This window comes from Muscardinus avellanarius, assembly GCF_963383645.1.
Source record: "Muscardinus avellanarius genome assembly, chromosome: 17".
NCBI lineage: Eukaryota > Metazoa > Chordata > Mammalia > Rodentia > Gliridae > Muscardinus > Muscardinus avellanarius.
The window spans coordinates 39272835-39300807 of record NC_137803.1 but is presented as its reverse complement, the minus strand read 5'-3'; the positions used below and the strand labels follow the sequence as shown (position 1 = coordinate 39300807).

The following is a 27973-nucleotide window of genomic DNA, read 5'->3' as shown; positions in this document are numbered from 1 at the left end:
AACCTTGGCAGGATCTGCGGCCAGGGAGCAGGTGCTTATTCCTCCTCAGTGAGACTCCAGGTCCCCCTTACCTGCCCACCCCATGCCTCGCCCTGTGTGCTGATGCTTCTTTGCTGAGTTCTAGTACCTGGTCACCACATCAGAGCCTTGTAGAAAATTTAATCCTGTAGAGAAACATTTACACAAGTGCAAGAAGATGGATGTCGAAAGTTTTTCTATAGTGGAAAAGTGCACAGCTGAAGTGTCCCCTAAAAGAAGAAATGATAACTAAGTTTCAGTCCTTCCAGCCTAAGGAAATATACCAGAGAGGGGTGACTGAAGGTTTCTGTATACAGAGTATCTTTATAACCAGTCTTCTGACCCAACTAAATCCACCCTTTTTCCGGGGCAGGTCTTTTGATGTGGGGATTCCTTCCTGTAGACCTGCCCTGTCCCTGGCACAGACCCCACGCCTTTTGTTACACTCCAGACTGTGTCAGTCTGGGATCTCTTGGAGGTTCATGGCATTTCCTACATCCTTGAGGAAGTTTGCTTCTCTTGGAAATGTAAAAGATCCTAGGCTTCTGGGCTTCCTCCCTTCTCTTGCTAATCACCCTGGGTTCCTGGGTTCCTGGGTTCTCTGCAGCCCTTTCCCTGAAGCCAAAGTTATTTTCACATTTTGAAACCATTTCCTAATGGGTACATTCATACATCTTAAAGCCATTTTCCAATACTGGTACACCCAGTATACTTCTATTTTAGCCTCCCAAGTACTGAGATAATATGCATTGCATTGCAAAAGAAGACAAACCAATTATCTCAACTGAGGTTTATCCGCACACCAAGACTTGGCCCTTTTTATTCATTCTGCTTTTTCCTCCAAGTAGGGATTCTAGTAGTTTTTCTCTCTCTTCTTGGGCCTCTCCTTCCTCATGACATTAAGAAAGCATTCATAAGTCTTTAGAAACCTAAGCCATTTCTAACCAAATTTTCCTATGCTGGCTGTGTGCCAGGCTGGTGCATTGGGAATCCTTTTTTTCTTTTCTTTTGCATTTGAAGAGCATCAATGCCTTTTTTTAACCTTAATTTTCTTCAGGTTTTTTCTTTGACCAAAAGAGAAGAGCAGCTGGGCTGATGGGAGAAGGGGCGTGGCGGAAACTCATTGTTGCTTTCTCTGTTTGGTCTTTGTATCTTTCTTCTCAGTAAGTTGCCTGAGGAATTTTTGCAGGCAGATTTAATGAACTCTGGGAAGGCCTCCTTTTAGACCAAACTCTTCAAGTGAGCCAAAACTCTCTTTAGGACTAAAGGGTTTGGAAGAAGACAATGAAAAGAAAGGGAATATTAACATATGGCCCATGTAGTCAGATTAGGGGATTTCCTTAAGGTGTGGCAAAGGGGCTACAAAGGCAGAGAGGTCTCCTTTTTTTCTTTTTCTGCAGGAAAACACCCGCTTTCCCTTCTTCCTTTCTCTTTCATCCCCTCTCCATCCAAGTGAGATGCAACAAAGAGCTTTTTTACCTGGACCTGAGAATCAGGCATTGGGGTTCCATTGGTACCATGGACAGATACTAAGCAAAAACCTTTATCTCTTGATATTTTGAAGTAGCATCTTACCACTAAATTAACATAAACTGCAAAGGATAAAAATTTGACTTTTACAGCCACTTCCCAAGCCAATCAAACTTGCATACAAATGTTGAAAACAGATGAAATAGATTTTTTACATAAGTTCTCAAAGACAAAGGTATTTATTTCTGATGGCTGACATTTTAAAAGGCATTTTTTTTTCTTCCACCAACTAAGAAAAAAGGTCCACCAAATCAGAGGCAGTTTGATTCTGAGCCTGTGTAAATCTAGTTGAAAGTGAGAACAAATTAATTCTAAACAATGGTCAGAAGGGATCTTGTTTCTATCTTACGCCTGGATATGGGTTGGAATTTCAAGGAATTAGGCAGAAGGTGAGTGTATCTGATCATTTGTCTTAGGGATCCTGAAAGTTATCCCTAGATCTCAGAAATTTCTACCAATGTTGCTTGTACATATGATGTGTCAGCCACTGTCTAACGTCCTGGGGACATAACAGTGCATGAAGCTCCTCCAGCTCTAGCAGGGCTTATATTTCAGTGGGGGAAATGGACAGAATAAACACTGAGAAGAAAAGCAAGAGAGAGAGAGATTCTGAAACTGTATTTGAGTACATATCCAAGAATTTAAATAGGCTAGCCAAGGAGATCTCACCCAGAAGGAAGTGTTTTGGCAAAGGCCTGACAACATGACATTGTGATCCATATGGAGGCAAGCGGAGAAGGAGGGGAACCCGGGAGGAGGCCACTGCACATGGCCCTGGTGAGAGACGATGGCTTAGGGCAGTGGTAAGAATGGGCTGGATGTGAGAATCCTTTCTGGATGAGACTCAGAATGTGGAGGAGAGACGTGGGGAGGCTGGCCACTGGGTTCTACCCTGAACATCTGATGCAGTGGAGGTGGTCCCTCTGTTGTGGTTGCCAAAGCAGAGTCACTAAGACTTGCAGTTTATCATGTTCTTAGCATTATGTAATTGCTTTCACACTAGTTTGCAAACTCCCTAAGAGCAAACCTATTTCTGTTTTTATCTTTCACATCTCAGGGAGTCTAATAAATGTTTGGCTTGAATGGAATTGAGTCTGTTCCAAAGTCAGCACATAAGACAACATGCAGCACTGTAGAAAACCTACCAGGTTTACAGTGGATGACTCACCTGCAGTAAAAATGATAGCTAAAGGCCACCATGAACCATCCAGACCCACTCATGCCCCCCGAACAGATGTGTGGGCTCGGATGGAGGCTCATTGCATACACAGCCCCAGGGCTCCATGTCATGTTTCCAGAGCAGCCAAGAGCACTGCGCCTTGTGAACAGGAGCATTTGGAAGAATTTGGGACTTCGCCAGATGATTTGATTTTTGATGTTTGAAGGCCAGTCATTCCAGAGATTATTGCATTATAGCATAGTCTGAAAGTGATCCAAGGCTTATAGTACGTCCTGAAGCCAGGACAAGCCAGCAGGGCAGTGTGGCTAATAGAGACGGAGAGTGGACGTTCTCAGATGAGTGAGTAAAACCTCCCAGGCTCCTCGGGCTCAGCCAGGTGCTGCAGTCAGCAGAGCCACCCATCTCTTTGACCTGAAGAGGGTAGGTGAAGTAAAGTCACACCTGCTCTTCAGTCTTTCTAGCCTGTCATCTTTTGCTGTAGATTAATCTGTTTGAGTGTGATGGCCACGTACACGTCAGAGGGCTCACTCTCTATTGATCTTTGTGTTTAATTCCCAGGTAAGAAAGCTCACAACAAATGCTAGTAGGATACATTACCAAATGCTTTCACATGCGCAGAGCAGATTTTATATTACTCCCATTTTTTAGTTGAGTGCTGTCTCAGAGATTAATTATGATCAAAGGGTGGAGGTCCCTGCACAGTGCTGGCCAGTGACATGTCTTGCGTGTCATATGTGTCACCATGGGGGAGGTATTTTTCCCATCTCTGATGCTGGATCATGAGCCCCGTGGAGCAGGTGGGTCTCCCTCCCCCAGAGCCCTGCAGGTCTTCACCAAATGCCCAGAGGCCAGTGGCTCTCCCAGCGTTAGAGGAATCACCTGTTGGGTAAAGATGGAGAATCTTGGACCCCACCCAAGGTCTACTGCAAAAAGATTCTCCCCAAAGAGATTGCTGTCCACATTTAAGTGTGAGCAGCTTAAAGATGACAGACATCAGCACATGATGCGTGACTGCCGCAGCTGTGGATCAGTCTTAGACACTTTCATAGAGGCACCTGTGCCCCTCATGGTCTCCCTTTTCTTGATGATTTCTTGATGCCTCTTTTTGTCCACTTGTCTGGCTCCTTTAAGTAATACACAGAAAATGAACATTTGATCTGGTTGGCAACTGAAGATGGGACATGCCTGCATCCCTCCTGTGTCCCTCACATACCACCTGTCAGGCTGGCTCAGGTGGAATTGTCTTTCAAATCTTGATTCATAGAGATGCTAAGGGTGCTTCACTTATGGCCGACTCTGCATCAATATCTTCAAGGCCCAGGTATGAACTGGTGAAAGATGGCTGGAAGTCTGGTCTTCCAAGGACTCAACGAGAATGTAAAGCGAGGGGCCTCATAATTTTCAGACTAGAAAACAAAACAAAATGCTGCTCCTTTGCAAAAACAAAGCAGCAATTTGGGTGCCTGGTTTCGTTCTAATGGCACCTTTATCTGCAGCCGGTGTTTGAGGGAGCCTCTAAGTGTGGTATAATGATGGGTGTTTGTGTCTGTTCCTGAGGCCCCATGGAGACAGAGGAAAATGCTCCAGCCCCCTGGGGGTGTGGTAAGGGCTGGGGCCCTGCTGTCGGACCACAAAGATTACTGAGGACATTTTCCATGCCTGTGGCTCTGTCTGTGTGGAGGAGGGGAAGCGAAGGCAGAGTGCACGGGTCAGCACAGGCGGCTGTCCAGTCCCGCGACTCCCGTTCCTGGTTGGCAGCTGTGAATGGCATCCACAGTTCTGCTTGGGGCTGCCACCAAGGCAGTGGCTCATGGAGGATGTGGTCAAGCCATACTCGATTGTCACCGATGGCATTTCTACTCCTGTGTGCTATTTCTTTGGCCAATGCGAGAATTGGGGGCTGCTGTTGGGCATTTTTGTATGGGTGGGTGGTAGATCATGACAAGCCAACAAAAACTTCGTCTCTTGCAAATGTGTTTTAGGTCCCTCTTTCTACCCATGTACCCTGGCTTTTAATGTGAACCAGGCTGAAGTTGACTTTCCCAGTCTGAATAATTCAACCAGTGATTGGCTTGGCCCATTCATGGCAATTTGGAGGCTCTATTTTGGTAGAATAGTGGTAGCTTGTGGTAATAGTGTTTCTTGTTTGTTTTTTGTTTGTCTTGAGGATTGAACCCAGGGCACTCTACCTCTGAGCTACACCATCTGTTGAGAATCTAGGGATGTCCAGGAGTTTCCCCCTTGGTCTGATTTGGATAGAATAAGCAGGCCCCAATGTGGGGCTGGTAATCCTGGGGCACAGACCTGAAGGAGAAAGAAGGAAATCAGAGTTGGCTGGGTTGCAGAAGAGGGCTCTGAGGAGAGTGGTGTGGAAGTGCTTTCCTCTGGTGACATAACATCTCTGTGGGAAGACACCAACCACGTTCAGTGAACCTGAGACCTAGCACAGAGAATGGCATGTCCTGGACCCATCATGGTTGAGTGATTATCAGAAAACATCTTGCAGCTGACCCCCCATGAGCCTGATTGATAACTGTTCCTGGAATCAGCCTGCACTAATGGAGGGAGAAGGAATGACTCTGCCCATCACAGGGCTGTGGAGGCTCACTGCAGCCCCAGGCTGTCTCCCTGTTTGGTCTATGCCCGCAGCCTGGGAAGCAGCATCTGTCTCTATTCACCTAAGTCACTAGTTCATTTCCCAGCATTTGCCTGGGGGTCTTCTGCTCCAGGAAGTCTCCCTGGAGCCCACAACAGATGAGGCCTGACTGCTCCTCACTTCCTGCATTCAACTGTGCATATTTCTTTGGGGTTTCCTCTTACACTCTACAGTCCTCATGAGCACCATGTGTGTTCATCTCTGTATACTTAGCACCTGGCAGTGAGTGAAACTAGATTTCTGTTTCCCTGTCTTCCCAGTGTCACAGCTTCTGACCATGGCCCTGGCTTCCTCCTCTCCCAGCCCCAGCAGGTGGGGTCTACTTGCAGTTCAGCCTCTGGGTCACCAGCTCAGTTTCCCCACCATCTCTGAGTACATTGAGTCAGTAGTAATTTGTGCTTTGCTTTGTATCCATGGGATGTTTTATAGCAATCCCTTTGTAAGTTTCCAGAACTTCTTATGCCTTGTCTTATCTAAAAAGGAAACAGTTCCTTGAGGTAAATAAATCTCTTAAGAGTTAGAACTCAAACTGAATTAGAGACTCTCTAAGATCAACCTTCCTTTTCTGAGTTAACTTTAATAAAAATAATTTGCATGAAATAAGACATATACATCTTAAATGCATGATTTGATGACTTTTGACAACTGCATACACCATTACAAGTAAAAAAACATTTTCCAGAAAGTTGCCTCATGTATCTTCCCCATAATCTCCTGCCCTTAACCCAGGCCAGTGCTGATCTGCTTTCTGTCTCCATAGATCAGATTTGTCTTTTCTAAAGCTTCATGTCAATGGAATCATTTAACCTGTACTCTTTCATGTCTGGCTTCTTTTGCTTTGTGTAACATTGAAATTCATGCATGTCATTGCATTTATTAGCCGTGTCTTTGGACTGCCAATTGGTGTTCCCTCCTGTTAATGTAGTACAGTTTCTTTTACCTGTACGCCAGCTGATGGATCTCTGGGATGTTTCCAGGAGTTTGCTGTCATTATGAATAAGGTTGCTATGATCTTGGTGAAATACTTTTCTGTAAGTCTTTAGTTTCCTAGAGGAAAGCCTTAGAAGTGACATTGCTAGGCCCAAGGGGAGGTGTCTATTTTCGTTTATGAGAAGGTATCAGGCTTCTTTCCAAAGTGATTGCACCATCTCACATCCCTCCATGATGGGGCTCCAGTTGCTCCCAGATCTTTATAACTTGGAGAATCGGTCTTTTCCATCAGTAGCCATTCTAACAGTGTAATGGGGCAGACCCTTTCTTTTGTAGATGAAAACGAAAACACGGGGCCCAGAGATATTAAAGGTCTCACCTAAAGGTGGGCAGGTAGTCAGTGCCCAGCCGTGGCAGTCCCTGCGGCCCCCAGGCCCGCTGCAGGTCCTCCCACTGGACTCTGCAGTTGGGGCACCTCTGCCCTGTCTGGGTTGACAGTCGCCACTTAACTGGCTGGAAACAAAAACTTCCTCTGGGTGACCTGGAAGGCCCTCTGGTGCCTGTAGAATGGAATGCAAAGCTGCTTTTCTTTCTTTTTTTTTTTTTTTTAAGTAACTGTGGGCTTGTGGCTTGGTGTCACAAGCCCGGTCTCAGTGCACAACCCTCTGAATTCTGTTAATGAGCGGGAGATGATGAGCAAATAGCCAATTTCATCAGGAAATATGGAATAAGTATTAGGTTCACAAATGCTAATTTTCCTGAAGCTTTCAGCTCTCTTTTCCTCTTCTCTGCAATTGAAGTCCACTAGCATTCTGAAGGCACATCCACATTGTCTCCTAGTTGTGTCTCAGATACATTGGACTCACCTAGTGCTACCACAGAGGGGGAGAGGCACTGAGCCCTGTCATGTCGCATTGTCGTGAAACAGCTTGCCACAACCACACAGCATCCTGGGCTCAGCCCTGCTTGGCACAGGACCTACAGGTGGGAATAAATACAGATGTATCTGGCAATCAGAAAGGGTGTGTATGCAGCTTATTCTTTTAGGAGTTTAAACCTTCAGCTAGGTGTGAAGCTGTTGCAAGACAAAATCACTGCTTAAAGTTTGCTGCACTTTAAAATGCAAGAATATGGCCTGGCGTGGTGGCGCACGCTTGTAACCCCCACGCTTGGGAGGCAGAAACAGGAGGATTGTGCAGGTTCGAAGCCAGCCGCGCGCTGGCTTAGGAGACCCTGTTTCCAACTAAAAATGTAAAAATAGGTCTGGGAGTATAGCCCAGAGGTAGAAAAGCTTCCAGGAACCCCAGTACCACCAAAAATAAATAAATAAATAAAAATAAAATGCAAGAATATATTATTTTGTGGGGCATGGTGGCATACGTTTGTAATCCCAGCGCATGGGAGGCTGAGACAGGAGGTTCGCACAGGTTTGAAGCCAGCTTCAGCTACTTAGTGAGGCTCTCAGCAACTTAGTAAGACCCTGTTTCCAAATAAAGTATAAAATAGGTCTGGGGGTATAGCCGGAGGTCGAAAAGCCCCCCAGTACCACACACAAAAAAAGAATATTTTTTTTACTGTTAGTTTTTCTCTGCCATTGGCTGGTAAAGAAACTCTCCTTAGAATTGTTTTAAAAACCCAGTCTTTCCTCAGTCCAGTTTTGTTTGCATTCTATGCTACTTGTCATGGATGACTGCTGCTATCCTCTTGAAGAACACTTAGAGGCAGGGCTCTGGCCCCATGGAGTGGGACAGATGGACTTGATTTTTGCCATCTCTGCTTGGTGAAATGATTGATGTCAGATTATTCTCTTTTGACCCAGAGAATGATCCTTATCTTTTCTACAAGGACTGGACATCACCTCCTTTTTTCAAAGTGTCTAGGCAGGGAGGGTGAACATTTTCCCTGTCATAAGCCTCTGACCCCAGGAAGGAAGCGGTCCTCTCTTCCAGGGAGCAGTGGCATCTTGGAGAAGCAACCTCAGGGCCCGCCAGGGGCTAATTTCATGTAGTGTCTCTCACCATATGAGTAGGGAGGGCCAATAGGCAGTGGAAGCTGCCTCTCCAGCCCTGGATGTAGTGCCCAAGAAAATCCTGAGCACTCACTATAAGGAGGGTGTTGGGTATTTTAAATGAAATGGCATTGAAGCCTTAGGCATTGGGAAGAAAAGGGAAAAGAGTCTCTCCTGAGTCTTTGACATAACAATTCTTTGACCAACGTTGCTGTGTTGTTTAACACATACTTTGGGAAGCTGGAATGTACATTTTTAATCCTGTTTTCAGAGAGGTGTCCCTTCCCAGAGATGAGTGCGGTTCAGGACCCCTGGTGATGATCTTGCCCACAGTGATAAGGAGGTGGTGCAGGAGGTCAGAATGCCACCCGCCCAGGGGAAGACTTCGCTGGCCAGAAGTAAAGCTGATGAGGAGACAGGGTGGGGCCATGGGTGCCAACTTCTGAGCACTGCCAAGGCCAGGCATAGGTTGCTCAGCAGATGCTAAGATGGGTGGACCCTGGCTGCGGCCGGTGCCTCCCTGACAGGGTTGAGTTTTTTGCATGTTCTCTGGTTGCCAGTGTTGAGTGGTTCCAGGTCCTTGTGCTGGGGGTGGTGTTTGTCTCCTAAAGTTCCTCCCCAGAGAGTGGGGCCAAGTTGGGCCTCCCACTCCCGAGGGGCATGGTCTTCTTTGGATGTCACTAGGGGATCTGGAAGCTTCCAGCCAGGGAGAGGGAGGAAGGGCCTGTTTGTTCAGGAGGCCCCCTTCCATTTGTGCTCTCCCAATAGGAAGGCAAGAAGGGTCCAGGTGCCCAGCTGTGAGCTGCACTCTCAGAGGACCCCCACTCCAAAAGCAAAGCCACTTGGCAGTGTGCTTTCTTTCTTAGAAAAGAGAACTGAAACATTTAAGGGTTCCAGCTCAATTTTAAAATCAAGAAAAGAAAATATAAAAGCTGGTGAATAAAGTAAATATTTTAAGCTTCTCCAGTTCCCTAATCAGGGAAGAAGAGAACAAAAGAAAGAAATGTAGAAAGACAGGGAGCCTACAGGAGGGTGGTTAGAGACGCAGGAGGGCGGTTAGAGAGAGAAGCCATGTGCAGGGTGGAGAGAGGTGTGGCTAGAGGCCAGAGGGACCTGGAGCAGTGGCCCCCGCCGCCTCGCCTGCTGCAGCTGGACTCCAGTGCTCCTGCTGATTTCAGTTCCAGAGGAACTGATGTGGGGCCAGCAGGTCGCCCCCGGATTGTGTGGGCCTAACCTCTGCGTAGACAAGGCAGTAGGAGTAGAGATCAATAAAGACTCCACCCTGTCATTCTTTGATGGTAAGGGCACAAAAGGTATGTTTAAAGTAGGATTCTGCTTTCTTAAGCATCTTCCCTGGCCAGTTTGAGCTTCATGCCTCTGAGCAAGGATAATTTTGGAAGCACAAAATGAGAATGGATGAAGGTATCCTCTGCTGGGCTCCCAAAGCTAACAACAGGTTCTCAAATTTAGAAGGAAGCATGGTTTCCTATGAACTAATCCAGAATGGGGGTATCAACGGTTCAGCATGGGCTAAAAATTAGCCAATATTCACACATTATTATTGGGTCCATAGTCCACATATCTTTGCATATTTTCTGGGTTCTGAAGTGTATAGTGACATGTATCCACCATTACAGTATCATACAGAATCACAGTTTTACTTCTCTGAAGATCTGCAATGCTTCACCTATTCATTCTTCTCTCTTCCCCCCTAACTTCTAATATTTATACTCTTTTCATAATTTCTCCACTTCAGGGTGTCATTGAATTGGCTACATCAACTTGATATGTAGCCTTTTTCTTAAATTATTTTAGTTAACAATGTGCATTTAAGGTTCCTCCATGTCTTTCTGTCCCTTGATAGCACATACCTTTTACATCACTGATGAATACTCTGTCATATGAGTGCACTGCAGTCTGCTATTCTCTCTTGTAGTGAGGGGTATCTTGGATGCTTTCAAGTTTTGGCAATTATGAATATGGTTATCCTTTTCGTGTCTTCTTTGGTCATGTAGGCAAAGGGACATGGCAGAGTGGGGCTGTGTCTTAGGAGGGCTGGACCAATTCAAGGAAGGCTAGAATCTAGAATGCTCTTAGATTTGGCTAACCTGTAAAGCTGTGACCAGGCCAACTAAAATGCGAGACAGCAGCACCATCAGGACTCATCCTGTGAGGTCGCTAGATGGAGATGGGTAGGTGGCCAGTGCTGTCTCATGCTGTGAGACAATAATGCATCAATAAAAGTGGGGAAGGAATGAGCAGATGGGCAAAGTGGGGACAATCCTGAGAGAGAGACCTGAGGGAACGTTACGTGGACCCTCATGAACGGAAGTAGGAGACTCCCAGCCAGCTGCAACCAAAGAACCATGGTTAGAAAACTGCAAGCGTGACCCCTGTAGGGTTTCTCTTGTACAGCAGCAGGAAAAAGTTTCCAAGAGGAAGAGAGCAGTGCAGAGGCAGGGAAAGAGATAGTGACACCCCAACTGCATGTGCATTAGTGGGAGAGGCTTCCAGACTAAATAGACCTTCTCTCATGAAGAGCCATTTTCCACTTCTGGAAACATATTGTTCTAGGCCCTTTTTCTGAAACATAGCACATTATATCACAGCCTTTTCTTAGACTGCATCCCTACTTATCTAAATAAACCTCCCATATTCCCCTAATCATGCTTTCTATTTGAAATCTTTCTTTTGGGAAGCAAGGAAAGAGGAAGAGAGATGACTGCCTTATAATGATTTATTTCTAGGCAGGCATATCCATCCCAGGCCTGTGTAATGGCCTGTGTTCCTCCAGTGTCCCATTCCAAAGCTTCTTATCTGATTTCCCACTCCTACCCACCCCCCCTCCAGCTCATCTGCCTTGGCCAGGCAGGCAGGCAGTGAAGTTGAGAAAATCCTGTCTCATTAGATCCTTTCCCTGCTTAAAAAGGGAATTTGTGTCTGCCTATGAGATACAGGTTGAAAGTCCACAGCACAAAACAAATAACCCAATCATAAAATGGGCAAGTGAACTAAATATACATTTCACAAGAGAAGAAATTCAAATGCCTAATAAATGTATGAAAAAATGTTCAACATCATTAGCAATCAGAGAGATGCAAATCAAAACTACCCTGAGATTTCACCTAATTCCAACTTGAATGGCAGTCATTCAAAACACAACAGTAAATGTTGCAGAGAGTGTGGAGAAGTGGGAACTCTAGATCATTGTTGGTGGGACTGCAAATTAGTGCAATATGTAGGATCCTCAGAAGAATGGGAATGAATCTACCATATAATTCAGCAATATTACTTCTAGGTATGTAAAAGTAGAGACACTTCTTGGTTTCCAAAAGAATGGAAACCAAAGCACCAAACTAATGCATGCTTATCTATGTTCATACCCTCACAATTGAGAATTGCTAAACTATGGAACTAGACAAGATGTCCATCAACAGATGAGTGGATTACAAAATTATGGGATATGTACACAATGGAATTTTACTCAGTCTTAAAGAATAACAAAATTATATCACTTTCAGGGAAATGGATGGAACTGGAAAACATTATGCTAAGTGAGATTAGTCAGTCACAAAAAGTAAAAAATTCGATGCTCTTTCTAATACGTGGAGGCTAGGGAGAAAGTGGGTTATAGGAGGAACTCTAGATGAAGAAGGAGAAACCTTAGATGGACAAATAAGTCAACCTAACTGAGAGATATGGAAGGGGGGGGGAAGGGAAATTCCCTAATGTGCATGATGTACATTCACAAACATATCAATGTCAATCACTAAGCCAAACATGAGAAGGAGGGAGGCGGAGGGAATGGAGTGGGAATTAAGGGCTAAATGAGTGATGTGTGCATGTATGCCTCTGCCATCTTGTGCCTCATTAAGATGTATGCTATAATTCAACAATAAAAATAAAAAATAAACATTACAAAAATTAAAAACTATTTTTTAAGAAAGACACCCCACAGTGTGGCCCCAGGAGGGCGTCCAATGCCCTCTCTCCCTGGCTCTCCTTGGGTCTGGGAGACCTCGCTGGTGCTAACCGGCATGGCCCACGGTGCTGGGTAATACTGGCTTTTCTTCAGGCTCCCTTTTTATATAGCACGTCTCACGGTGGTTGATTTTGTTCAGGGTTACCTCATCTGAATCTCCACATCCCAGCCCCAGGTCCTCAGGTTTGGGCACGCTTTCCTCTGGCACCTGAGTGTTGCCATCACTTCCTCCCATGGCATTTTCATGGTTTGGGACCACATCTATCTCCTTTGTGCATTTGATTGTCACTCTTTGTGCATACATGGAACCCTATTGCTTCACACAGTACCTGCTCAGTAGATAATCAATAAAGGAGCATCTAAAAGATTATGTTACTAGTAAGTATTAAAAGTCTGACTATAACCTAAGGGAATTTGGGTTTATTTTATTTTAATTTATTCTTGTGGTACTGAGGATTGAACCCAGGGACTTCCTACCTCCAATCTCTACCCCGGCCCTTTTAATTATTATTTTTTTGAAATAGGATCTTTCTAGGTTGCTGAGAGTCTCACTGCTGGCTGAGGCTGTCCTCAAACCTGTGATCCTCCTTTCGCAGCCTTTCAAGTACTGGGATTACAGGCACGCGCCCCCCTGAAAGCTGAAAATTTGGATTTAAATGCATTCTCTTGAGTAGTCTCTTGTCTTATCTGGTCTCAGACTTTGTCATTTTTCCTGTTGAGCGTCTGCATCTTCAGGCTGATGGAGGCCTCACTGATTACAAGACACACGCAGCCCCTTCTAAGCACCAGCACCAACACAGAGGAGATGAGGCTGGCATCTCAGAAGCCCTGTTTGCCTTATGTATGTGTCTTGTTTCTAAGTTTACATTGTGACATAAGTGTCATGGCTAGCATATGAACAGGTTTCAGTGACGCAGGTGTTTATTGTACAAACAACATGCTGCCAATTCCATTTCTCTTGGCCATTTTTAATTATTCTTCCTCATTTCCATGAGCCTCCAGTGCCAGGTGTGTAGTTGGCAACTCTCACATCTCTGTTTTAGTTTCTTCATCTGGAAGATGTGGGGTCAGAGCAAGGATTCTTACTATGCAGTTCGTAGAATTCCTGAAGGCCCCTGGGAAGTGTCCAGCACCCATGCTCTTTGAAATTGTATTTTTTAATGTGTCTAAATATTTTCTTCAGCTTCTATGTGATGTTTAAGTCAGAGTATGATTCCAAGAAGCTTAAAATATTAAAATATATGTGTGTGTGTGTGTGTGTGTGTGTGTGTGTGTGTGTGTATGTATGTATGTTACTGGGGATGGAACCCAGGAACATTCTACCTCCGAGCTACACCCCCAGCCCTATTTTATTCTTTATTTTGAAACAGGGTCTCACTGAGTTGCAGGGGCCTAACTAGGTAGCTGAGGCTGTCCGCGAACCATGATCCTCCTGTCTCAGCCTCCCAAATGCAGGGATTACAAGCATAGGCATCACACCTGGCTAGCAAAAGTATTTTTTAATTGAATAAAAGTGTTTGCTGGCTGCTGTGGCACATGCTTATAACCCCATTACTTGGGAGATTGAGACAAGAGGATCCCAGGCTGAATCCAGCCTCTGCAGCTTAGACCTTGTTTCATAATTAAAAGTGATGTAGAACTGAGGGGTGTAGCTCAGAGGCAGACCCCCCCCTGAGTTCATCTCCAGCACTGCACAATAAACAAATGAATAAATGAATAAACTTTCTACTATGTCAAGTTGTTCTTTAAAAAAATCAGCATGTAATAATGAAGTAAGAGTTGCAGGTTGAAGTTTGTTACGTTGCCTGCACACTCATAAATTATGTGGCATTCATGAGAAGAATGCCCAAAGTGGAATCCTTTGACTCAGGCAGTGCTGGTGGGGCCTTAGGCTGTGCTTCCTAAGAGCATCACCAGGCCTCTCCGTGGGCTCTCTGCAGGCTGTCTGTGGTCACACTTCATGGAGTTTTCACCATTTTGCTTTGCCTGGTGTCAGGAGAGCAGATGTCATGCAGCTCAGTGACTGACAGATGAGGAGCCCACTTATTATGGCTGCCCTTAAGCTATCATAAGGATTTTATTATCTGTAGCTGCTACAGACAGTTTTGTTATTATTGATATTGGTGCATTGTAATCCTACATTATGAGAACATGAAAAGTTGATACATACATGAACACATTTCTTGGGAAGCTTCCCCAGCCCTCAACTGTCACCCTACTCCCTTCACTCCCCTTCCCTTCCCTGTTCCCGATTTGGAGATGGGCATTGATAATATTGTACGTGCTCATTATGTCCATTAAAGTGTTTCCTTCCTCAGCTTTCCCTGCCCCCACTAGTCTCCCTCCTTTAGACCCCCTCCATAAATCCTCTAGGATTTTTCTTCCTTTGTCTGAAGTCCCTTTTGCAAACAGAGTTTTTAAATGAAGGCAAAGGCATCTTGCCTATAAATAATATCTCCTCTCAAAGTGTGATGGATTTTGTAGTAGCCCAAGGGAAAAAAGTAAGTCATAGTCTCCCCTGAGCAAAGGAGAGACTCCTAGATCTTGGTCCAAGATTTCCCATGGTAAGCTTGGTTAATGTGTTTGCTGTAATTATTAAAGTCAGCTATTTTTTATGGGCCAGAAAGCATAATTCTAGATGTATCATTCACTCCTCCACTTCCCTTCTCAAAGGTGCTTTTGGTTCCTACCCTCCGCGTTCTTTTGCTGATGTAAACTGGTTCTAAATTCTCGCTGGTTCCTTCTAATTAGCATTCTGGCCTTTCTTCCCCATATATCGAGATGATCTCCATTGGGCTCTTGCTAAGCAGGAGGTAGAGGATGCTTTTGGCTGTGCTTTTCAGCACCAATGTTTGTGGGCCACATGGGGAGGTTTCCAATGACAAAACTGGAGTGGTCTCTAGTGCCTTTTAATTTTTTACCCTCTACTTCTTGTTATAAGCTAATTTTGAGTGTATTATACTAATTGCCTCTATTAAAGTAACAGAATGCCTTGTAAAAGGCAAGAAACAGAGGGAGAGAGGACAAGGGGCATTACCAAGATTTTAACGAGTATGGCTTCCATTATAGCTCTTGGTCCCCTCAAATGTAGGCTGCTAATTGCTCTTCGCTCAAAGGCTAGAGCTCCATAAATAATTGCACCCAGGCAGGTTTAATTTGAATGGGATGGAAGAATAAGTGCATCTATTTCTTCACTAGTTTACTGGCTAACCATGGGCCATGCTTGATCTAATGATAAAGGAATCAGCCTCTGCCCCTCTCCCTTGTTGCCAGAACCCAGCCACTTCTTCCTTGGTTTTCTGCAACCTTTGATCTCATGGGTTTCTGGCCACCCATTGTGCTGAGTGACCTCTTCTTACCCTTCCCCTGGGGCAGTCCTTGAACTTTCTGAGAACAGCAACCCTGTAGGACTCTGATCCGACCCCAGCCTTCCATTTTTGTTTTGAGTCTTACTGATATGCCTTTTTGGTGCTCCCCAGGAAGGGACCCAGGAGCCAGTGTTTGTCACTCAGGCACTTTCCCTCATGCTCTGGCTCTCCAGCTGAGCCTGCATAGCAGGAACCATCCCCACCCCTGCCCTCTCCCCCTTTAGGGGCTATGTCAGCTTCAGCTTCAGCTTCACTGGCCTGTGCTCATAACTAAGAGAGACAAAGAGGAGCAAGGAGGACCTCTGTGGGCTCATGGGGGAAACAGGAGGTGTGTGTCCCTGTGAGGCCTTGTTGCTGCCCTTTTTCTGGAGTGGGCTCCAGGTCCTCCTCCTGCTCTGCATGTGGGATCTCTTTTCTTTTGTATTGTCTGATTTGCAGGCACACTTGGAAATCCCCCCCTTGGTACTCAGGGGCTGTTAGGAAATTTCCATAGTAAATCAGGTGTAATTGAAGAAGTTAGAGGACACACAAACTTGGCTTCAAACATCATAAATGGAAGACATTTGTGCGTATAAACCTATGTGCACATGCAGACCTACAGGCACACATGAGATACACACAGAGCTCAGTCTGCGGAGGACAGGACTGTCTGCAGAACTAGGGAGCACCAACACTCAATCATCCTGTGTCGAGGAGGACTTGCACACACCCACAGAAGCCAGGACTGAGAACCATGCCCAAATTGGCATCCACAGGATGCTTCTCAAAGAGTGGTTGAAGTTCAATAGGAAAATCAGTAGGAAAGAGCAATGTGAAGCATACCCTTGGGAAGCTGGCAGGCTAGGCCCAGTGAGGTGAGTCCTCACAATCTTCTTAGTTGAATGAGACATTTGCACAGCCAAGGTAAAGCTGACCTTCTGTAGAGTGAAGCCTGGAGGCAACACAGATGGAATGCTGGTGTCTTGACCTTAGTATGCCGCCCAGCAGATGCAGCCCCAGACCATACTTCCCATGGTTTCTTAGCCAGGCAGCAAGAGAGCCAAGACCTGTGCTGTAGGAAGGAGTGCTTCTCTTTCAGCCGGTAGGCCTCTCCTAAGCCACAGAAAAGGATGCTCAGCTGTGGCTCATTCCGGTGGGATGTTAGACACAATGAGATGCTTTCTTTTCTACCAGCAGGAATTGTACCTCCTGTGAAGGACAAATTGTATGACATTTACAAATGTCCTTGGTCTCTAGGTAGAATGGTTTCTTCTAAAATGTGTGTTAAGCCGGGTGTGGTGGCGCACGCTTGTAATCCCCGCGCTTGGGAGGCAGAGACAGGAGGATCGTGCAGGTTCGAAGCCAGCCACGCGCCCTGGCATAGGAGACCCTGTTTCCAAAATGAAAATGTAAAAATAGGTCTGGGAGTGTAGCCCAGAGGTAGAAGGGCTTCCAGGAACCCCAGTACCACACACACACACACAAAATGTGTGTTAAGAATCATCAGAGTTAGGTTAGATATAGAGGCCTTTTGGTACTACTGTATTTTAAAAATAGATGGCAATTTTAAGTTTGAATTAAACTCTATAATTTCATTTTATACTATTGTATTTGTTCTCGCTCTGCGTGGTGACGCACGCTTGTAATCCCCGTGCTTGGGAGGTGGAGACAGGAGGATCGTGCAGGTTCAAAGCCAGCCATGCTGGCTTAAGAGACCCTGTTTCCAAATATAAAAAAGTATAAAATAGGTCTGGGAGTGTAGCCTGGAGGTAGAAGGGCTTCCAGGAATCCCAGTACCACACACACACAAAAAAAAATTGTGATTCTCTTTTCCAAGTCTGGAGTGATAATTACCAAAGAATGAACTATTATTTGGGAACAGTAATATTTTATTATTTAGCTTTGTTTAGAATATGAGCTATTTAAACAAATAATTAAAGACGCTCCTTGAAAATTAGAGACAATTGGACTGGAAATTCTTTGACTAGAAACTTTAATTAAATAATACTTGGCACAATAGGAAGAGAGGTTTTCAGCAAGGACGTCTTTGGCATTTGTAGAAGGATGTTCCTTGTCAAAGAGTAAAAGGAAGCGTCAGGGCTCCCTTCTGTTCTGGAGCCACTGCACAGTCAGCTGTGATACCCGAGAGGTTAGAATACAGTCGATGCACACTAATTAAAAAGCTGTGGAGAAAAGCGGGGCTTAAGAGCCCCGCTAACAACCAATCTCCATTACCACAAAATCAGCGCCTTTCATAGCCAGAAAACACCATCACCAGAGAAACAAAAAAATCACCAGGCTCCAGAGAGAAAGCGGACTGAGAACAGAGCTCAGAGCCACAGAGGAGATAACCGGCCTCATGCCTGAGGATGCGGCAGCAGCGCCATACTGCCGGCGGCAGCGGTGACTTCACCGAGCGGCTACAGCAAGCCGAGGTGAGCCGCTGCGGAACAGCCAGGTGGGATTTCTCGCCGCAGGTAAAATCTAAAGCTCCCAGTGGCTGAGCTCAGCACACACCACAGGGATTCAGAGTGAAAATCAAAACCAAGAAGACATACGCCAGCCTCACGGCCGAGGTAATGGCAGCGGCGCCATATTGCCACCGGCAGCAGCAGCAGAGAATTCACCAAATCCAGTACAGCTACATCTGCGTACTCAAGAACAGTGAGTCAAATTGCGGGCCACAGAGGAGAAATCCCAGTACTGTACTCCCTGGGACTTGACCCAGTGGGGGAAGGGTGGTGGCAGAGATATCACACCATAGGAGAACGTGCAACCTGGCACCCCCACAGTCTAAAGCAGCCTCTATCGACTCTCTGGGTCGGAGACTCTGTGATACAACCCAGTAAAGGAGTAGTGGGGTCCGAGATACTACTGACTCGAGATCCAGAACACCTTAAGTGAAGTCATAGTGACCCAAGGGAAGAACCCAGAGAAGGCACAAACTTCTGAAATCATGGGAAAGAGGAATAATACTGGAGCAATGAATGCCCACAACCCCACAACATCAGAACCCGATAAAACAGAAAATCAGAGATTTCTAGAAGATCAAATCAGGAAAATAACTGTAGAAATAATAGAAGTGCTTCGAAAAGAACTCAGAGAGAGCCAAAAAGAGATAAAGGATGCAATTAATGAAGTAAAGGCCTCAATTCAAAGCACAAACAACCGATTAGACCACATGGAGAACAGAATCTCGCTCTTAGAAGATGATAATTCCAAAAATGAACGCATAGTTTCTAATCTAGAAAAAAATATCCGACAGCAGGAATCTGATATTGAAGAAATATGGGCCCATTTTAAGAGAGCTAACCTAAGAATAATTGGAATAGAGGAGGGAAAAGAAAGTGAAACCAAAGGGATCAACAATCTCTTCAAGGAAGTAATAGCAGAAAATTTTCCAAACATAGAGCAAGAGGTTGATACACAGGTCCAGGAAACTTATAGAACTCCCTTTAGACAGGATCGGAGAAGAGGATCCCCACGCCACATAATTGTCAAAATGACCAATGTGGAAGCCAAGCAGAGAATCTTAAAGGCAACAAAAGCAAAGGGCCAAGTGTCATTCAGAGCTAAGCCAATTAGAATCACTCCAGACTTCCCAAACCAAGTCATGAGAGCCAGAAGGGCTTGGAGGAACATATTCCTAACTCTGAAAGAAAACAACTTCCAGCCAAAAATTTCCTACCCAGCAAAACTTTCTATCAAATTAGATGGAGAAATAAGAAGCTTCCATGACAAACAGAAACTGAAGGAATTTTTGTCTTCAAAACCAGCACTAGAGAAAATACTCAAAGAGATTAACTACAAAGAAGAAATAGGTAACACACACCAGAACCAGAGAAACAAGAGTTCCCATCCAACAGTCAACTAAGATTGGTTATCTGTGGAGATTCATTACTTATGTTAGTCTTTTACCTATCTCTAAATGGTATTGTTTGCCTTTATTGTTGTTAATTTTTAGGATTTCTAGTTGGAATATTAATATACCTTCAGATATAGCATTTGGAAATATTTTATCCCATTCTATTAGTAACTGTTAACTCTGTTTACATTGTCTTTGGATATACAATATTTTTTTTTATTTTTTAGGGAGTTTGTATACTCTTCTGTTGCCTGTGCCATTGAAATCATATCCAAGAAATCACTGCCAATTTCAATGTTGTGAGGTTTTATGACCCAGATTTTCTCCTAAAAGTTTATAGTCTTAAGATTTATATTTAGTTCTTTTATCTATTTTGAGTTAATATTTGTATATGGGATTAGGTAAGGGTCCAACTTCATTCTTTTCCATGTAATTATTATGTTTCAACAATATTTAGTTAAAAGATTATTATTTCTACCACCAAATGTTCGTGGAAACCTTGTCAAAAATAACTTGACTCTATATGGAAGAATTTATCTCTAGGCTTTTATTTAACTCCAATGGTTTATATATCTGCCTTTAGAATAGTACTACACTGTTTCAATTATTGTAGCTTTATATGGTTTGATATCAGAAAATATATATCTTCTAGCTTTGTTCTTTTTCAAGATCGTTTTGGGTATCTAGAGTTCATATTCCATATTAGGATAGAGTTTTTTTCTGAAAAATAAATATATAAATATATGATAGTTTCACCTAAAAAAATAGAGAAAAAAATATTCTCTGGTAAGAAAGAAAGTAAAAAGAAATATTTAAATGTTATCTTTAAGTCATCAAAAGCTTGGTATCAGACAAATGAAACTGTTATGTGAGATTATCATTTTTAATTTTGGATAAATTGGTATAATACTAGATGTCAACCACTAAGCCAAGCATGGGAGGGAGGGATGGGGAGAGAATGGGGTGGGGATCGGGTGGGGGCTGACTGGGCGATGTGTGCATGTATGTCTACAAAAGTTTGTATCCCACTATGATGTATGAATACAGTGCACCAATAAAAAAAAGTTGTCAGTTGTATAAAGAATATGATGCAGCAATGTTTGTAAGAAACATGGCATTATAGATAAGTTAAAAATGATAGGATGGAAAAAGATAAGCGGTGCAAAACTAGCCATAGTCATATCATATATATATATATATAGATAGATAGATAGATAGATAGATAGTAGAGATTGAGCAGAAGCGTATTCTATCCCTCAGCTAGACCCTCACCCCTTTTTATTTTTAATTTTGAAACAGAGTCTTGCTACATTGCTGAGGCTGATCTTGAATTTGCTATCCTCTGCCACAACCTCAAAGTACTCGTATTACATAATAGGTGTGCACCACCACACCCAGAGAGAGAATTACACTTGAAAACACAGAAAATAGCTGGGTGCCTTGGCACATGCCTGGAATCCTAGTACTCTGGAGGCTGATACAGGAGGATTGCAGATCTGAGGCCAGTCTCAGCAACTTAGAGAAACCCCAGTTCAAAAAAAAAAAAAATAGTGGTGGGGCTTAGAGGTAGAATGCCCCTGCATTTTATCCCCAGTACCAAAACAAAACAAAGCAAACAAAGCCATGGATGTTGTCAGAGATGGAGACATACATAATGATAAATGTCAATGCACCAAGATGCTGTAGGAATCCAAAATATGAGTGTACCTAACAGCAGAACTTTAAATCATCTTACACAAAAGCATATAAAGCTGAAAAAACTTTGCAAATCCACTCTACTAGTTGGATACTTCAGTGCTACTCTCATATTAGTGTATAATGTAAAATGTAAGCAAATGGAAAGTCAGTAAGAATATACAATATCCGATCAATGCTATCACTCAGCTTGACCTAGAGGATGTGTGTGTGTGTGTGTGTGTGTGTGTGTGTGTGTGTGTGTGTAAACAGTCCCCCCAGTATTGGCAGAATACATGCTCTTTTGAAGTATACACAAGACATTTACCAAGATAAAACAAGTTTGGAGCCATAACATAAACTTTAACCTAAAAGAATTGCTATCATAAAGTATATATTCTGACCATAAGAAATTAAATTAGAAAATAGTAACAGAGAAAGCAAATAAAACATGTGTAGAGAGAAATTTAAAGCATTAAACACATTTTCAAAAACAGGAAAAGTCTCAAAATCAGTATCTATTGTAAGAAACTAGAAAAAGAAAACCAAATGTAATTTTAAGTAACCAGAAGTAAGATAATAATAAAAAATAAATCAGAAAAACTAGAAAAATACCCAATGCAGTAATAGCTGATTCTTTTAAAAGATTAATACAGTTGATTTCTAATCAGACTGAAAATGAGAGAAGACACAAATTGCCAGTATCAGGGATAAAAGAGAGGAAAGTGCTGTATAGTTCTTTTATGTAATAAAAGAATGATAGACAACTAGAATGACAATCATTAAAAACAACATCCAATATTGGCCAGGATGTGAAGAAGTGGGAACTCTAATACATTGTTGGTGGGACTGCAAATTAGCGCAACCACTTTGGAAAACAGTATGGAGGATCCTCAGAAGAAATGGAATGAACCTATCATATGGTCCAGCAATACCACTTCTGGGTATCTACAAAGAAGAATAAAAACCAAACCACCAAACTAATGCATGCATATCTATGCTCGTAGCCTCACAATTCACAATATCTATACTATGGAACCAGCCCAAATATCCATCAACAGATAAATGGATTACAAAACTATGGGATATGTACACAGTGCAATTTTACTCAGCCATACAGAAGAACAAAATTATGTCATTTGGAGGAAAATGGATGTTAAGTAAGATTAGTCACAAAAAGTAAAAATTTGAATGTTCTCCTTAATATGTGGAAGCTAGGGAGAGAAAGGGTCATAGAAGGAACTCTAGATGAAGAAAGAGAAACCATAGATGAACAAATAAGGTGACTTAACTGAGGGTGATGGGAGGGGAAGAGGGAGATTCCCTAACATATGTGTTGTACATTCACAAACATCAAAGTCAATCAGTAAACCAATATGAGAAAGAGGGAGGGGGTAGAAATGGGGTAGGAATTGTGGAAGGGCTCAACAAATAATGTGTGCATGTATGCCTCTATCATCTATACCCATTAAGATGTATTACTATAGTGCACCAATAAAAAAGAAAAAATTAAAAAAGAATGACAGAAAATATCAACAACTTTATGCCTATACATTTATTATGTAATAAAACGAACAAGAAAGACAGAAATTAAAGTTCATTCAAGAAGAAGTAATCAGAATAGCCCTTTATTGATTGAAGAAATTGAATTCGTAGTTAACAACCTTCCAACAAAAAAACCCTCCTTCAATGAAGGAGGCTTCATTGAAGAATTCTTCCAAACATTAAGGGATAAATAATACTAATTTTATATAAATTCATTCTGAAAGTAAAAGAGGAAAAACTAGTTCCAACTAATGAGGCTGACATTTGTCTCAATATTGACCCATTGCAAGAAAAGATAACTGTAGATCAGTATTTATCAATATACCTGAAAATTCTCAGCCCATTTTTCTATTACTAATTCCTATTTTAAAATCTGGTAATATGGACTATAGCACTAAATAGGAAAACCTTAATGATCAGAACACAATGGACCCTAACCTTCATTCAGATGAATCAGAAACTATGGCATGGAACTTGAAAGGAGACACCAGCTATGGTGTTTTTAGTTCACTACAGAATTTGCTACATTTTTTTTATTCGTACACTATCGTTTCACATCATAATGTGGGTCATAATGACAGTGGCATACATTCACACAGTACTTGGTGCCCTTCCTCCCTGCTATTTCTTACCCCCTCCCAACAACGAGTGTCCAGGTTGACCATGCTACATTCACACTTATTCACATATTCAAATGTAGCTCCTCCATTAATCAACTTCAGCCTTCTTCCCCTCCTACCCTTCCTTTCTGGCTTTGCTGAGGTTTCCACTCCAGTATCTGGAGTCCCTCTGGTATCCCTAATACTCCCTACTTTAGGCATATTAGAGAAAACATATGTCCTTACTCTTCCTGTGCTTGGCTAATCTCATTTAAAGTAAAAATTTGCTACATTTAAAATTGTATTTCTGCTTGTCTTGTTGATACTTAGGCAAGAAGATTGATTTAACACTCATTGCTTCATGAAGAGAAACCTGCAGTTAACTCCTTTCTACCAACATTCTTCATGAGATAAATTCAGCTCACTTATTCAGGGGTATAAATAGCCCATGGTTTTACCTGTTAGCTTTACTTTTTGTTTAATAGAAATAGTATTGGCAGCCAGTTGTGGTGTCACACACCTGTAATCCCAGTACTTGGGAGGCTGAGACAGGAGGATTGCAAGTTCGAGGCTAGCCTCAGCAACTTAGTGAGACCTGGTTCCTAAAATAAAAATAAAATAGGGCTGGGGGTGTAGCTCAGAGGTAGAATGCCTGAGTTCAATCCTTAGAAGGAAGAAGAAATAGAAATGTGTGTGTGGTGGCACTAGCACTGGTACAGAACAAACAAAACCACAAATGTCTGTTTCTTTGATTGAAGATTCCCATTGTTATCTGTGAAGCTGGACTAAGTGTTCACCCCAGACACCAATGGAGTTCTTTTCCATTGAGGGAGAGGCTTGCATTGGTCCGTTTTATGTGACCAAAATATCTGACATAAATGACTTAGAGGAGGAAACATATATTTTTGTTTAGTTTCAGTCCATGGTCAGCTTGCTTCATTGCTTTACCTCCAGTTAAAACAGAACATCGTGATGGAGGAGAGCTCCTCGGCCCATGGAAAACTTGGAGGGAGGAGAGGAGAGGGGGGAGGGGAGGGGAGAGGAGAGGAGAGAGGGAGAGGAGACAGGGACAGAGAGGAGAGAGGGAGGGGAGGGAGGGGGAGGAGAGGAGGGAGGACAAGGGGAAGGAGAGGGGAGGGAGAGGAGAGGAGAGAGGGAGGGGAGGGGAGAGGGAGTGAGAGGGAGAAGGAGGGGAGAGGAGAGAGGGAGAGGAGATGGGAGGGAGAGGAGAGAGGGAGGGGAGGGGAGGGAGAGGAGAGGAGAGAGGGAGAGGAGACGACGGGGAGGGAGAGGAGAGGAGTGGGGGGAGAGGGAGAGGGAGTGAGAGGGAGAAGGACAAGGGGAAGGAGAGGGGAGGGGGAGGAGGAGAAGGGGAAGAGGAAGTGGAGGGGAGAAGAGGGAGGGAGATGGAGGGAGAGGGAGAGGGAGAGGGAGAGGGATGGGTCAGGGACTAGGCATAGTCCCAAGGGCATATTCCCAAGAACCTGCTTCCCTTTACCCAAGTTCCACTTTCTGTAGCCTCCACCTCCACCCCGAATTCTTTTGCTATCAGTGGATTAATCCACCCATAAGACCAGAGGAGAGAGTGAGAGGGAGGAGAGGGAAAAAGGCCTTTGCATCACAGAGGCCAGAGGCAAGACAGAGGGTTCAGGGACACAAGCCCAATCCCCAAGGCCGCACCCTAGTGACCACCTCCTCCTGCCCCCCACCCAACAAACCCATCACGTTGAATTTATTCACTGATGAGATTAACAAGGCCTAGCCTAGTTAGTACAACCCTCATTATTTAATTATATCGACTCTGAACATCAATATATGAGCTCTTTCAGGAGACATTCTGTATGTAAATAAACTATAGGAGGCACCAAGTCTTTAATACATGAGTCTTTGAGGGACACTTTATATTCAAACCATAACAGGGCTCCAGGACCAGGGCTTGATGATCAAGGGCTTGGTGGGCTAGGTGGAGATTTAAATTCATTTTGAATGCAACAGGCAGCTGCTGAAGGATTTTATGGGGGCAGCAGTGTCATCACAAGGTCCTTCCTAGCCAACCTTATTGGGTTTTGCCAGAGGGCAAGATGTACAAGGGAAGACCTTTGAAGTAGCTACCACCATGGGAATGCCGGGACTTACATACCCAGCATCCTTTTAAGCCTCTCTCGGATGGGGCCCTGTGTGCTTCTAGCGCCACCACGCAAAGCAGCACATTCATTTCATAACCCGACCTCCGCAAACTGTGTGTGTTCCGTGTCCTTCACTCAGTTCCATGATGAGCATGCAGAAGGCCAGCATGGTTCTGCCCCATTAGCTGAACTAGCTTGGAATTGAAGCTCATGGCGGTCAGCAACCAGCACGACATTGCTTTGAACTCTTTCATTTTGGCCTATATTTTAAATGACTTTGTGTTCTACTCCAACACATAAGTGCTCAATTTAGCACAGACCATTTTCCTTTAAATCTACTGTTGTTTGTTTCTATTTTACAGACAGGGAATCCAAGGCTTAGAGAGGTAAAGTGTTTATTATGGTCTTATTGCTAACAGGTAATAACACAAGATTAGGAACACTAGCAGTCTGATTACTTAGACTTTGCTCTTCCTAATTCTACTCTTCAGTCTTGTATCTCCAGTATCTGGAACGGTGCCCAGCACATTTGTGTTGGGTGGCGTGTAATGGGGAGGTCTGGCATCTGGCATTAGGAATTCAGCCCTGTGCCCTTAGGCACCAGCAGGTGGATTGAGCATGGTTCCCCGTGAAGCTGAGCAGAGTCTATGTTCCCATGTGTCTTGCAGCCACCAGAACTAGACTCTTCCTTCCTCTGGTGTATCCTTAGTGCCTTGCAGCACCACCCACTGGCCAACTAGTCACTGTGGCACATCTTCTGTCTCCTGTGTGGTGATCTCTTGTATCAAGTTCACTTCCTTCTCAAGGCCTAGCCTAGTTAGTACATGTGCAATGTCACCCATTGCACCATGGGGTTATAGAAGTCAGCCTAACTCTTAAGCCAGAGATTTGCTGTAGACAAGGGCCACCCCTTGAAAATGAGTGAGTGGCTGGAGCCAGGCAGAGGTAATGCTGACTTACTACCTGGAAGCCATTGCCATGCATAGGGATTGCCAGTTTGTTTGTACAGCTACCATGCTGTCTTTGGTGCTGCTTGGGGAACTTGGACTCAGAGGAGTACTCAAGGTGACCAGCAGACCCAGGGGAAGGAGGGCATGAGTACAGGTGTAGATAGCATGGGAGTCCAGGAAGGAGTGCGCTGGGATGCATTTTGTTTTTGTTTGTTTGTTTGTTTGTTTGTTTTTGGTGGTACTGGGGATGGAACCCATGGGCCTTCTACCTCTGCACTACACTCCCAAACCTATTTTATATTTTATTTGGAAACAGGGTCCTCTTTTAAGCCAGCTAAGGCTGGCTTCGAACCTGCATTATCCTTCTGTTTCAGCCTCCCAAGCGCGGGGATTACAAACGTGTGCCACCACACCTGGCAGATGCATTCTGTTTTGACTGGGTTGATTTTCTGGTATAGTTGCCATCAAGTGGAAGTATCTATACACTGGAAAATAGAGTTTACAAAGAGCTAGAAAAAGAGATTTGGAGAGAAGGAGTCTGGGGGCACAAATCTAGGCATATACTTTATAATTCAAACATCTCCTCTCCCTGCAACCTGTAATGACCAGGCATGTGTACAAAGCATTCTTTATAGTGTGAAGGTGAAGGCTGTATCCTAAATGTTTTAGTCACCTTTCCAGTAGAAATTCTATCACCCCTCATGTTCTTTCTATGGTTCTTTCTATTTGTTGTCAATTCAATTAATTGTTATATTTTTATTTCAGAAAAACTGTACAATTCCACTGGACGAGATTTAAGAAGGGCCCTTTTCTCCCTGAAGCAGATATTTCAGGTAAAAATAATGCATATTGTTAGGGTTTGTTTTTGTTTTGCTGTGGAATTAGACAAGCTTATACCTGTGTTTATTATTTTAAAATGTCTCTTTAGATTATACAATAAGTTAGGTCAGAATGTCAATAGAGAATATTTTTGTGATATCATATACTTCAAACAAAAATAAAGACAACTTTATCAAATCATAAACTTTTATATTCAGTATTTTTTAAAAAGCTCATTATAAATATAATTGAAGACCTGTATTCTGTTTCCCAATACCAACCAACCTCTTACTACTCCATCCCCAGGGTCCCTCTACCAATTGTTGAATTTTATGTTCATCACCCACATTCATGTTTCCATCCTAGTGGTAAATATTCCCCAGCGATACCTGATAACATTTATATTGCCTTCATGTTTATGGTCTCAGGTTGCATTCAGCCTACCTTGCTTGCTCGTTGAGAGTGGGATGGTGTAGGTGTGACTGATGTAGTTCTAGTTGAGTAAATGAATAAAGATATTTCATTCCTTCCTCCTTGGGCAGATGGGTAGGTTCACTCACAGTGTTTAGCTTCTGCTAACCATGCTGTTGTGGATGTGCCCCTCATGCACATGTTGAAGTCTCCCTCTTGGGTTCCATCATATCCCTCCTCCAGAGACTTCCCCTCCATTTCTGTCCTGAAGAGGACTAGAACAGGTGTGCAGACATGCTCCAAGATGACTGATCATCCATGCAAGACTACAGA

The 27973-nt window shown here is 43.6% G+C and overlaps 1 protein-coding gene across 5 annotated transcripts in view; it reads left to right on the top strand.

Moving 5' to 3' along the window:
* FHOD3 (formin homology 2 domain containing 3) overlaps positions 1-27973 on the top strand; it is a gene marked incomplete at both ends in the record, with an annotated part of 515230 nt that overhangs the window by 206360 nt on the left and 280897 nt on the right. For all 5 annotated transcript variants that reach the window (XM_080714776.1, XM_080714775.1, XM_080714774.1 and 2 more), the window contains one exon: positions 27176-27243. In XM_080714776.1, coding sequence (XP_080570902.1) covers positions 27176-27243 — 68 coding nt within the window. The remainder of the gene's footprint in view (positions 1-27175; positions 27244-27973) is intronic.